Below are 13817 nucleotides of genomic sequence, written 5' to 3'. Positions count from 1 at the left end.
CCTCTGCCTGAACTGTACCTCTTCAAGCTATGGCAGGCTGTAATTTATCAAAGTAAACAGAAATGTGGCAGGCACAGGCATGAGTCCACCTGCAGCCCAAAAACTACCAAGCTCAGCCAGTCGACTGTAAAACATAGTGTCAGCACTCTGGCAAGTTTTCATGAAGTACCCTCTTTATTTCTGTGGGTATGAATGGTTGTCTGTTTTTTCAAGATATTTATTCATGTGTGTTTCTTTCTATTTTATTCCCTGTTGATGGGATCGTAAAACTCCTTTCCCTTTCTCCTGTGTGAGCCTCCTCCTGACTGTTTTTTTCCTCCCTCCCTCTCAGATGATCCTGACGGTGTACCTCAGTGACGGGGAGCAGGCTTTGACTGAGGTGCCCATCACTCCCGAGACGACGTGCCGCGATGTCGTCGAGTTCTGCAAAGAGCCAGGCGAGAGCGGCTGCCACCTCGCTGAAGTCTGGAGAGGAAACGGTAAGCTGCTCGTTTTGGGTATGCAGGAAGAACAGGTTAAAGTGGAAGAACAGCAAGTGCAAAGGGAACGTAATCCATTATCACTGAGCCTGACATGGGACTTCCCCCAGATCCGTGTCCGGTCCGTCTCCAATTCACTGCGGTCCGGCTCCGTGCGCTTTCGTCCGTCAACACACACCAGTTTCGTTTTCAGAACGCAGCACGGAGCAGGATCGCCGGACAGCTGGAGTCAGGTGACCGAGGTTTTCCCATGGCAATCACTGAATCAAGGATTCTCCTCCTCCTCTCCTAATCCATGTTGTCTTTATCAGCCTCTGAAAACCTCTGACCTGTTAACTCCAGACCTGCCTCCACTCTAAATGACATTTTGTTATCAAAGGTTTTTTTTTAAGTTATTTTTTTGGGGGTGTTTTGCCTTTATTTGATAGGACAACTGAAGAGAGACAGGAAATGTGGGGAGTAGAGAGCAGGGAAAGACATGCAGGAAATGGTCGTGGCAGGGAATTGAACCGGCGACCCCTGCGACGAGGACTGTAGCCTCTGTATGTGGGGCGCTTAGACCGCTAGGCCACCAGCGCCTCTTCATTATCATAGTTAAGTTAAAAACAATCTAAATATAACAAAGAGTGTTTTATTCTGAAAATTAAGCAAATGTTTTGATTTTGTTTTGGTGCCTGACTTCCTGTCCCGCTCCATCTGCTCTGTGCTGAACTGATGCCTTGTGCTCCGCCATCCGGCAAAAATAGAAGTCTTGCGTATCTGATCCGTTGCGTTCCGGACCGGAGACGGATCTTGTGGAATTTTGCCTTGATGCTTCCCCTACCGGCGCAATAATCTACTTTTATAAAGAAGTTGCCTTAAGTCTTCCCTGATGATGTAAAAATAAAAAACTTCCTCAATGAACAATCTTGGGAAAGCCTTGAAATATAGCAAAAATTCACAAACTCAAAGAAAAGGAAAGCATTAGTTCATACTCCCTTTACAATTCTCTATTTTTATCCTGGAATAATTCCCCTAAAGTACAGATTTGTGGGTCAGAAAAAGCAGGTTATGTGCTGGTACAGTCCACATCACTGTCACAGCAGATTCCACTGGGTCCAAACGATTTGCTCTCATCACCAGAGTCGTGCTGACATACCCGGTGTTATCAGCATTTTTCACTGAGGGGCCACTCCCCTGTTGGAAACAACATCCCAGCCCTGGGCTTTATTAACCTATGTTATGCAACCATGCTCGTCTGCTGCCTCACAATGCAGCTGTCTACCCCTTGAACCTCCTGAAAACCTCTCTGTCTTTGTCTATTCGTCTTTGTTTATCGGTGTCCCTTTGATTGACAGCCTCTTGAACTGCTGAAACATTGTTTTGGCACTCAGTCACATTGTTATCCATCAGTCTGAGGGACCCCTTTTATTTTTTTGTAGATCATCACTTCATACTGCCAAGACATAAAAAGATGATGGCATGAAGGAGCTGGGATCATAGTTTAATCTACTATTCTCTGATGTTGTTTGATTGTTTTTGATTACTGTAGTTGACCAAACATGAACACCAAACTCACACACACTCACACAGACATGTGTGAACTAAAAACTGTTATAGACAAGATAAGACAGGATAAGATATTACTTTATTGATCCCCAGTTGTTGCAGCAACCCAGACATAAGTACAATCAAGGAAAAAGTTCCAATTAGTAAAATAAAACAAGTAAAAATAAAGATAGATGACTAAGGATAGAATACAATTTAGAAATATACAATGTTACAAATGGACTTTAGATATATACAAATGTTACAAATGGATTAAATAGTAGTAATTACAGGCAGTATTAAAAATGTTTCAGTAGTAAAAGTTTGAAATGGAGTGATTATGGTTGGTTATGGCAGATTAAGCACTATAATAAATACATTGTATTTATTATGACAGGAGAATAAGAACTTTTGTCATGTAATGGTCATGGTAATAATTGTGTTTTTCTACATTTAAAAATATGCTGTTTTCTGTATGTTTATTTAATTATTTATTTATTATTAGTTTATTTTTTTATTTTTATTAATTTATGATTGCAATTTTATCTTCTTTTAAAAAAAAATTCAATTAAGTTTTAGATTGAATGTATTTTTTTTTTTAAATGTGTTAAATATGAAGGTGAAGCCAGGTGATCACAAAGACAGCAAATGAAGAGACAGCTAGCCAAATCGAGAAAAAGTCACACAAGCCCTTTTAAGAACCACAAACTGTATTTTCTACAGTTAGGAATCATAAACTGATAAAAGAAACAAGATCTTAACTTAAGCCTGGCACACATCACAGGATTCTTCAAACCTTCACACATTTAGAGACCACACACTTGATGAAAACAAAAGACAGATCGCACAAGATCTCTCTCTAGTGATCTTATAGTGTGTGGGGTGCACTCAAAGCACACAACACACTAACCAATTCTTCACCAGAGTATCAGGTTCTTCACGCTCAATATTCCAAATCTTGCGTAGTAAAACGTGACTTCGGTGTAAACAAACATGGCGAACGAACAGGAAGAAGCAATGATGATTGTTTTCGGCCTCTTACTTTCCGAAAACACACACAAAAAAGAAAAATGATTATGGAAAAGTCATGGAGATGGCGTATTTCGGAGGTCCAAGAGACTTTTGTTTTCACCAGCGTCATGTTTTTGTTTGTTTTTACTTCCTCTTCCGTCATTCAGCTCAGTCAGCTCGCATCTTGATTGGCTTTGATCGTAAGAGGGATATCGGGACAGAACTCAGCCTGATTATCCTGTTGTGTGTACCTGCCTTTAGTCAATAGGCGAGCATCAGGGATGATGGTCAGCAAATGTTTATTTTTTTTTACACAGCCAGGATTGCTTCTAGTTGCTAATTGTAGCGTCATATCCAACAGCCTGATTTGATAGTGGTTTTCAATCTCACTCTCAGATAGAAGATGAGTCGGTACATTCAGTCTGTGGTTTCCAAAAGACAAAATTTGACTCATCGCTTTTCTGTCTCCGTAGAGCGAGCGATCCCCTTCGAACACATGATGTACGAACATCTGCAGAAATGGGGACCTCGGAAACAAGAAGTGAAGTTCTTCCTCCGTCATGAAGACTCGCCAACTGAGAGCAGTGATCAAGGTGAGTGTTGGTCATGTTCTCCTTTGACTGTAGCCAAGGGTTGTCCAGAAGCTTCTGACGCCTGTTCTGGCTGGCTGCTCAGCTTTGGACACCAGTGTCAGTCGAGTCTCTCTCACCCTCCATCACCTGGTACCTGTAGTCTTTTGGGAATGTTTGCTCTCTTGCTTTTCTGTTAGCGCATTTTGTGATGTGGTATCTTTTTTGCATTAAGAGCTTAAAAGACTATTTAGGATCTTGCAACTCATCAACCACCCTCTGGGAGTTTTCGTAGCCGGGGGTTATATTGATAGGCCATGAAGGTATGTTAAGGCCAAGTCTATCTTATCTGTGCAACAGTCATTTTTCACAGTCCAATACGGAGCTTTAAGAGAGACAATGGAGTCAGAGTGGAGAGACTTTATTGTTAGCTGCACTTCATGCAGATGCTTGCAGAAGAGTGATAAATGAAAAGCCAAGTTGTTGTCAGATGGTAGCTGATGGGTTCTAGGATGGCATTACAGCTGATGCATCACACTTTTAATCCTTACATGGACTATTTCCCTGCATATATCTGAAGACCCTTGAAACATTAAAGGAAAACGCTACTTGCAACTGAAAGCAGTATGCTTCTGACATCCAATCTTCTGGCCTTTGACTACAGATTTGTTAATGTATGATATGGGGAATCTGTTTACAGAGATCATGGATGGAAAACCAAAATTTGATTGATGCTTGGTGAGGCAGATCCAAGGCTTAAATCTGCCTCTACGTGAATCACACAACCAAGATAACGTGGCAGAAAAGCAATCTATGTGCTGTGATGCTGATCTGTGTCAGATTAAAGACAGAGTAAAGAGTTGTTAGAGCAAAGGTGACATCCAGATATCCAGTACGTTTTAGACGTACAGCAGAATTGTCCTGTTTTCCATCATTTCCTTTGAAGATTTGAATAATTCACACTCCTCCTCACGTCAAGCATTTCTTCTGAAAAAGTTTGAGTTAGGTGGCTGAGGTCAGCAGTGCTCGTCCCACTTCTTAAATCCCTCTGTCATGGGCAATCATGTCGGCGGATTCTCAAACTCTCCCTGACAATGGTTGTAGCCTCTGAATCTGCAGTTGTGTGTGCGCGCGCGCTTGCTCGTCTCTGCTTTGTGATGGTGACTGTTTCTTTTTGCAGGGAGTCAGCAGTCTCAGGATCAGACGAGCCGCAGAAGTGGAAACACTGGAGAGAAGCACAATGAGAACGGGGTAAGACTTAATTAGCATTATCTCAATGATGTTAAAATAGAAATTGCCTTTGCTATTGGTTACTTGAATTCAGGGCCTTCTGTCACGCATAGATTAGGGCTATAATGAGAGTTATATATAAGTGTGTTACACAAAGTGCCACAACCCTATATATACTTTCTTTAAATACATGAAGAGCAGAGCAAATCAAGTACAAAGGCCATAACTAACCCCTTTGTTAGCTGTAGAAGAAAGACTGTGCCTTTGTATGGAGAGTCAAAAAAGAGAACAAATAAAGACAAAATCCAAAACATGCAATTAGCTAAGGAAAAGTTTCAAATTCAAACCTCATGAAACCTGTCTGTCTGAGTTTTACTCTGTGAAGAGTCTTTTTTCTGGGCCATGTTAGCCAGGTTTCCGAATACAACATTTACGTCTGCGAGTTTCTATTGTGATGTAAAGCAGCATTTTCCACCTGTTGACCTTATAACAACATCTTAACAGATCATCATCTACATGGTATTGCAGGAGGACTTTAAACGGGGAACTCGATCGCCTGTTCTTGCATTATCCCACTTGGGATGAGTCGGTGTGATCTTCCATGAGGTTTCACTTTCAGTGACACAGCTTTGTGGTCTACAGTCAAACTTTTGCTGTAGCCAGTAGAGCTGGGCAATATTGAAAAAGCTGTAATCATGATAACATTTTTCATTTCAGTAGATATAGATAATTATCACGATAAATATCAAATTATTCTTTCATATCGTTTTAAAGGCAGATTTTTTTCCTCCTGAGTGAAAGTTGAAGAAATCAGTCGGTTTGTAAGGTTCTATCTGGGATTTAGTGGTCTAGTAAATAGCCAATATATCTTAACTAACGAAGTTTAGTGGGCTTTCTTGTCGAGTATGTTTTCACTCTGCTTTGAGCTGGTCGGTTTTGAGTTTTCTTCAGTGTCTCTGTGGCTTGTTTCAGCTGTTTACATTTTGCTTCAAACATCTTTAAGCCCTGCCTACCTCTTACCCTGCGACATGATTGGCTGTTCAATGCAGTCTTCTTCTTCTGTCTAATGTTGGGTGGGAACTAGCATTTAAGACACACTCCATTTTCAGTAGTAGGGGTGTTATTACAGGTTAAAATATATCAATGTTTTATTGAACATTTGTTATTGAATACATACATTAATACATATGGTATTTATATTGAGAAAAATAATATCACAATAATTATCATTATCGTTTTATCGCCCAGCCCTAGTAACCAGTCAATTTTTCTCCCATTAATGCGGAGGAAATATGAGGGAGCAGTGATTGAGGTTACTGAGGTTTAATTTAGGGATGTACATTTTTAAGTATTTCCTGTGATCGTATTTTGGAAATGTTAACGATCAATTATTGATTAATCAATAAAAAAACGTGATTATTCTTATGTCAAAAACAAGGACAAATACGTTTTTGCCCCCTAAATTATATTTTCTACAGCAAAGAACTATTTGGAGTGCCAAGTCACAGAAAATAGCAACACATGCTGCACAGTGTTGCTTTAAGTCATCTGGCAATTGGATGCTAGCAATCTAGGCTAATACTGGTGAGCTTGAGAAGACTCTCAAGACTCTTTGAGAATAGAAGCCAACCAGACTTTATCACTGAATCCTCCAAGTCTTTTATTCTTTCAGGACCATTGTCACACTCTTTCATGCTAGCTAGCATTAGCTGACAGCCTTTCATGTTTGAAGTTGTGTTGGTGGCAAAAAGGCCGACTATCAAAACTTACAGCAATGGGTTGCTAACACAGCACACTGTGCGCTACCCTGTAACTGTTGTGATGTAATGGACTATTTTTAGAGCCTGACTAGACAGCTGTTGTGCCAAATTAACCAGATGTGTACATGAGTAAAAACACATTGTATGTTCCAGCAAGAATGTGTCTTTTTAATTCAGTTCAACTTGAAGTCTGAGTAGCTTACAACAGACAAGACTTACATACGGTGTGATGATGTCTGTCTTCTGAGTGAGTTTTAATTAGAGGCATCATTCATCCTGTGATTTCAGCTGATCTTCAACAGGGGTCCAAAGGTAATGAAAATTCAGGAAAACGTTGAGTCATGTTTTCACTGTAAGATGGCTTTTTATTTTTATTTTTATATTTTTATTATTTTTGTGTTAAATTTCATATTTAATTATTTTTTTGACATTTTATTTAATTTGTATTTTTTTTTAAACATTTTATTTTGTTTATTTGTATTTGTATTTTTATTTATATTTTATTTCATTTTTTGTGTGCACAGTTATGCCCAAACTCCAGTCTTGTGTTGAGTAAAAGTCTCAGCATCAGTGCATGTATAAGGACTCTTAACATGAACAACATGACATGCCCTTGTGTTGCAGGACTGGCCCATTTTTCAACCACCACCAATATTTCCCCATGAGAAGAACCCATTGTTGTGCATGCTCAGCTCTAGCTTTAGGAAGCGAGTGTGCTCGGAGATGTGAATGACTCTGATAAAAGCAGCCTCTGGCATTGCATCCTTTCTCTCTCTCTGACCATCTGTCCCAGATTTCACAATAGGAAAGTGTTGTGGTCAAGGAATCGTAGCTAATTTAACCTTAATGGTGGAGGGAACAGTCCTGCGCAGCACTAGATGGAGGGGGTTTTTGTTTTAAAAATATTGAGGAGTAGGAGCACCCAGAAGCCATTCTGAATTTGTCAGTGTGTTCCTGTTGAGAAGGTATCTTCTCACGCTTTAATGCATATAGAAACCAGGTATGGATCAGTAGAAAGGTAATCCTCGGTGTTGAAAGAAGATCATCAGCTGCACGAACATCACTGTTTAACCTCCAAAGTGCTGAGGCTCATTTGTGTTTGAGTTCCTTCCTAATATCTGATTTAGAGGATTATATCAGTCAGCCTGCTGGATGATATAACCGCCCCTAAGAGGATCATTGCTTTGGCTTTTCCACGGGCTGCTGCCCAAACCCCCTCTGGGCTTTCTCTCCACCAGGCAGTAGAGCTGATCATCCTCTGAGAGAGGGACGTGGCCTCGTAAAGAGCAGAGGAGCCTCAAGGGAACGCTACAGTGATCACGGATATGTTCAATTTTTTTTTAATATCACAAGCAGTGATGATAGCTTGCATGCAGTATCAAAACTTCTCTCAATTTCCAAGAGCTGAAAGAAGTTGAGTGAATAAATATTCTGCGATGGTTATGATTTTCAATTTATCATTTCAGAGATTTATTGATTTATTAAATATGAAACATTCTCTGGTTCTGCAGCTTCTCAAATGTCAGAGAGGGAACCCAAATGTGAAGGTTTTTTTGCAATCGATGTCTGATTTGTCCTTCACAAATTGAATAACTAAAAAGATTCAACACGTTAATCAATAATGAAAAATGTGGTTTATTACAGCCATATATTTGCAAAATCCCAGCTCTAATAATCTAGTTATCTCAGCAGTAATCCTGGATTGCGCTCCATCTCTCTCAGTAGAAATCTTCACATTTGTTGGAGGAAGTAATGTGGTAACGTGGCTGCTCCTCCTCCTCCTCTGCTCAGTCGGGTGTTTCTTCAGCTCCCTCTCCATCGCTGTCTGAGGGTGTGTGTGTCTACTTTCTCCCTTGGGTGAATTGTCACTGATGCAGGGTTGCCTGAGTGCATCTGAGCGTACTGGTGTGTGTGTGTGTGTGTGTGTGTGTGTGTGTGTGTGTGTGTGTGTGTGTGTGTGTGTGTGTGTGTGTGTGTGTGTGTGTGTGTGTGTGTGTGTGCGCGTGCGCGTGTGTGCGTGCGTGCGTGTGCTGCCAGTGGCTTCCCCCACGCTCCTCATCTCATCCACACTGTAGTCGAGTCAAACCCCCTCTTAAGTCTTCCCACACATTCTTATGTTTTACATGCCAGGTGTGTGTCCGAACACACAAAGTGTTTTCAGAGACAAGATGATGCATGACATTTATACTCTTGTTGCCTCTCCTCACAATACCATAAAAGTCCAATTATTTCCAAAAGCAGGCATGTTTTATTCAGACAAGATGACTCACAGAAGTGTCTGCCTCTTCTAATCAAGTACGAGCTGTCCACACGGTATTTTTGTCTTTTGCATGCCATGTTTGTTTCACCTGAGGCATCATTGTGGAAGAAAAGATCCTAAGTGCCTGTCCTACCTTTACTGAATATTTAAAGATAGGAAGAATCCTATTGGCTGTCTTCCGTCATGTATCACTGGTTTGCTCGCGTGCTTTGACGGACAAGAAAAGACAGGCTTTCAATTTTAGCTTCAATAATTTAGAAGCTTTAATTGCATCTGAGGGGGGGAGGAAACCTCCTCAGTTTTCTACCTAGCTATCAGCCTAGGTTAAAGATTTAAAGAGTAAGGGCTGTCACATCAGGATACAGAGGTTTGAGGACTGAAGACATAGCATTCAATCAAATTAGAAGTGAAAAATCATGGTTGTTGACTCATGGTAATTATTAAAGAACAGGTTCTATCCCACTCCAACACGTAGGAATTCTTGACTTTGGAATGTTCTGTAAGTAAGAAGCATATTTCTCTAAAACTAGAATTCCTGAATGCCATTATGAACACTCAGAAGTCTCCTTTTTTTTAAAGGTATATTTTAGGGCTTTTTTGCCTTTATTTACAGGACAGCTGAAGAGATACAGACAACGTGGGGATTAGAGAGTGGGGGAAGACATGCAGCAAATGGTCTACTGGCAGGGAGTCGAACCGGCGACTTCTGCGACCAGGACTATAGCCTCTATATGTGGGGCGCTTAGACTGCTAGGCCACCAGTGCCCCACTCAGAAGTCTCCTTGATAAGGACCCCGGATTTTAATGTTTGTAGTGTTCAAAGGATCATATCAAACAAACTTTAATCAACCCTTGTCGAATCTTCTTTTAACGCTGTCATTCTTCCTAAGCACCCTGCTCTCCTTGCCACATTGAAAACAGCTCCTCTGTCTGTACCAATATTCTACATTCTCTTTCAGTCTACAGTCGTACAAAAACACTGTGACGTTTCCACTATCATCTTCCTTCTCCTCACTCTTTGAACACTCTTCCTAAAGGCAAAGTCTGGGAGCACTTGTGCATGTCAGTACCGCTCATAGAAGTTTCCCAGGGTAAACACTGTAGCAGCTGTTTTTGTGAAATTCAGCAGAAAAGTATTTTTTTCACTTTTTCTATGAGCTCTGAAATAAACACATAGATGAGGATTTTTGGCTGAGGGGGAAAAACTATTTGAAATATATTGAAGGTGACACATATTTTATTTTCTGTTACTTCAGGTTCTGAATGTGGATTTGAATCGTCTACATTGTGAATTACAATTCATCTAAGCAAAGCAATCAAACATGAGGAACAGTTAACAGCATAAATTACAGTAGAGCTTTGAATATAATTCTGCTGTCTGGTAGAAACCTTGTATCTCCATATTTAATTATTTATTATTTAAAAAATTACTGGTTTTGGTCACTCTTCATGCCTGTCAGTGAGCATTGCAAATCCCCACCAATGAAAAGCATTAAAAAAAGCTTGTGGCTGTTTTCGTGTTGTAGAAAAAATGAATTTTTTTTTATTTCCTGAAAACTGTAGTTTTTGAGATATGAGGTTTCAGCCTGGCAGCAGTGATAAGCAAAGTCCAAAGTAGTTAACTGGATAAAATTAGCTTCAAAGTGCCAGTAGGTCCAGTGTCATACATGTTGTCTGGTGACAGACAGATCTCCAAAGTGTCGTTTGTCAGACATTCAAAGTAGTGCTGGCAAAGTTGGAGGTATTTGATACCTTGGATGTCCTGTGTTTGACTCTAGCAACTTATTGCAGCATTAACCATCAGATCTTTGCACTAAAATCTTTAGTTTCAACTCTTAACATTTTCTTTAACTCTCAATACTATTCAGCGCTACATCGATGTAGCAAGAATAGGGTTGCAAAGGGGTGGAACATTTTTCGGTAAATTTCCATGGGAAGTTAAGCTGGGGAATTTTGGAAAAATTCTAAATTGGAAACTTTTTATGGGAATTAACTGGGAATTGAGGGTAATTTAATGGAAAGGTATCATATCCAAGCATAAATATTTGTTTTGTTATAAGCAGACATCCATCCAAAATAATACAATTAAAACAGATTTATTTGTAAGTAGAACTTTATCAAGTGTTAAATATTTTATTGAACAATCAATTCTTTCATTGAAGAACAAAAACATGAATGCTGAGTTAAATATTACTCACCCCCCCAACCCATTTACAAATTAACAAAAATTGAATCCCAACAAAGTCCCATTTAAAATGTTAAATGAAAAGAGCCCCTCTCTGTCCAAAAAGTTCCATTCGACATGCAAATAAAAAAGCATCTTCCCTCAAGCATCTCAAGCCTCTGCAGGATTCTAGAAATCATCTGTGCATGTGATGGAGGAATGCACAGTGCATGTAGGGGGTGTGGTCTCAATAGCCGTGCAGTAAGCAGTGTGCTATGTGCATGTGATTGAGGAATAGCATTGATATTCAACTGTACTTGAAATCTGGTTGTTTTAGTCAGGATTATGCTAAAATATAATTTCCCCAACTATATTTAAGTTCCCTATTTAGAGCCAACCTACAATTTATTAAATTCCTGGTTTATTACCGTTAATTCCCATAACTTCCCGTTAATTTCCATGGAAAGTTTCCAACTTTGAAAATTCCTGGAATTTCGCAACCCTAAGCACCAATACTACTGTTTGAGCAAAACAAGCCATTTGAAGACATCACACTGGGCTTAAGAAAACTGAAGTGCACAGTTTCCATTGCTTTGTTATTGTTACAAATATGATGAAATAGCCTGCAGTCTGTGGGATGGATGACAGGTCTAGTAATGGACATACATTTTTAGGTAACAATCTCATTTTAAGCTGCTATTTATGTGCTTGTCATCTTCGCACATGACACCCCATGACACCATGTCTCTGCTGCATTTATAAACATCATCTTAAACCTGGTATCATGACTCTGCCCCAGAGGTTGGTTTACTTGTCCAACTTTTGAGCCTGTTTGAGCCAGGTACAATCACTCTGTCTCTCCACCTTTAATCGCCCTGCACCAAAGCTGTGAGTGGTGGCTAAACCTTGAATACAAGAGCATGCTACTTTTTTAGATGTATTTCAAGACTGTAAAAGATATGGACGTAGTATCCGTGACGTCACCCATCTGTTTAGTGCTGCTGTCAAGCGATTGTGACGTAAAGAGACAGGCTTTGAGCCTCCTAGCCAACAGCTACAGTGTTCCCGCCTGTCAATCAAGTCAGCTGTGCCTCTCATTGGAAGACTCATAATCTAAATATCTTTAAAATTGCTGCGTTAGAAAAAAATTTACCCCCCCTGCAGTATGTGCCGATCAAGAAATGAGCTATCCAGACTACACTCATCTTTTGTACCAGGCTGTAAACATGTTTATTTCTGCTGTAAAGATCGTCTTTGTTGAATTGGCAGATCCTCGATCAACTGCCGTTTTTAGCAATTCCGCATTGGACTTGTATTTTTAGACGTCAGGTTGCCGCTTGATTTCAAGGGGAAAATATCCTCTAATATTCTGGTCAATAGTAATCATCAGTTAAGGCCTAAATCTGATTCTCTTACAAAACCATGAAGTAAATCAGTAAAGCTTTAAATGTTAATGGTAATGTTTTTAAAATATCAATTCACTGGAAAACCTCATTTTAATACAAACTATACAGGGACACATTCACTAAACCTTCTCTACTCTACTCTCTGCTCCATCAGTGGTAGCTGAAAACCGCGCTGATAATTCATTAGAGCCTCAAACATGTTTGTAAATCGCAAAGTTATTTTAAAAACAGCTCAAATCAGACTTTTTTAAAACTCATTTTGGCACATTGCATTCTTTCTAAGTATCTCTACTTTCTGTGTCTGTTTGTCTCTGCACTCGTCGGCTTGTGTATTCGTCTCAAAGTTGCAGTTACAACAAAAAATGTACCATGTACCTTCACTATGTGCCGTATGCTCATGCTTTGATAACATGTCATTAAGCTTCAACAAAACACGACTCAACACAGGCTTGCATAATAAAGCTCCTTAAACTACCATTTACATGTGTTTAGGTCTGAGTAAGATCTATTTAACCGCTCGCCTCACAGATTTAACTCAGCTGCTGAATGAATTTGTTTTGGCTGAAGGAGGAGTCATGTAGCTCTGTAAGTGTGTCACTATACTTAAAGAAGCTCTCACAGGGCGAAGAATAAATGTGAGGTCATGCATCCTGAAGCCTTGAGCATTCAGTTCAGAAAGATCTGACCTCCCGTTATGTCTACATTTCATCTCCCTCTGAGAATCGTAGAGAAGGCCTACGTAGTTTAAAATATTGCATCCTTATGTATCATCAATCTAAAATAATGTCAGTGCGTTTCAACACCAAGAACGCTGTGATTGGATCTCTGTGTGTTGACCAGCTCTTGTGTATATTTGTGTGTAGGTGGGGAATCAGCGTGTGGAGCTCACGCTGTCAGAGCTACAGGAGATGGCCACCCGGCAGCAGCAGCAAATCGAGGCTCAGCAGCAGATGCTCGTTGCAAAGGTAGCGCTTTGTCTTTTATTATTTCATGTCACTTTGAATCATCTCAAGTCTTTAACTCAACACAGAAGTCTGACCAAACACGGGATGCTAGTTTAGTTTTGGGATCAGGAAGGTTGAAGGCAAGTCGTACATGTGTCATGTAGTTTGATTCCGCAGGCACAGACTGGTTCTTAGTTGCTTGGCTTCAACAGGACACAGCCTGCGACCTCTCTGTTTACTGCTGTGGTGATACTTCATCCAAAGACGTCCCGTCATGACCACAGAAAGGGGCAAACAGTTATGTAACAAATAAAATTGGAGGCAGTGTGAGTCACAGCACTGGTATTGTCCTGCCTGGACAATACTTATGGTTAAGTCTTTAGAGAAATCCGAGGACAAACATCACAGTGTTACTCAAGCCTGTAATTTATTCATGATTTTTTAACACTGAGAAAACAGCCTTTGTC

At 40.0% G+C, this 13817-nt stretch overlaps 1 protein-coding gene across 4 annotated transcripts in view; it reads left to right on the top strand.

The window, feature by feature from the left end:
• The window catches only part of ppp1r13bb (protein phosphatase 1, regulatory subunit 13Bb), a 41600-nt gene that overhangs the window by 13376 nt on the left and 14407 nt on the right, over positions 1 to 13817 (top strand). For all 4 annotated transcript variants that reach the window (XM_034698828.1, XM_034698830.1, XM_034698829.1 and 1 more), the window contains exons 3-6: positions 332 to 479; positions 3491 to 3610; positions 4767 to 4837; positions 13270 to 13371. In XM_034698828.1, the coding sequence (XP_034554719.1) occupies positions 332 to 479; positions 3491 to 3610; positions 4767 to 4837; positions 13270 to 13371 (441 nt within the window). The remainder of the gene's footprint in view (positions 1 to 331; positions 480 to 3490; positions 3611 to 4766; positions 4838 to 13269; positions 13372 to 13817) is intronic.

Source organism: Notolabrus celidotus, chromosome 13, assembly GCF_009762535.1.
Source record: "Notolabrus celidotus isolate fNotCel1 chromosome 13, fNotCel1.pri, whole genome shotgun sequence".
NCBI classification, from domain to species: domain Eukaryota; kingdom Metazoa; phylum Chordata; class Actinopteri; order Labriformes; family Labridae; genus Notolabrus; species Notolabrus celidotus.
Note: the sequence above shows the minus strand (reverse complement) of the source record. Positions and strands in the feature narration are given on the sequence as shown.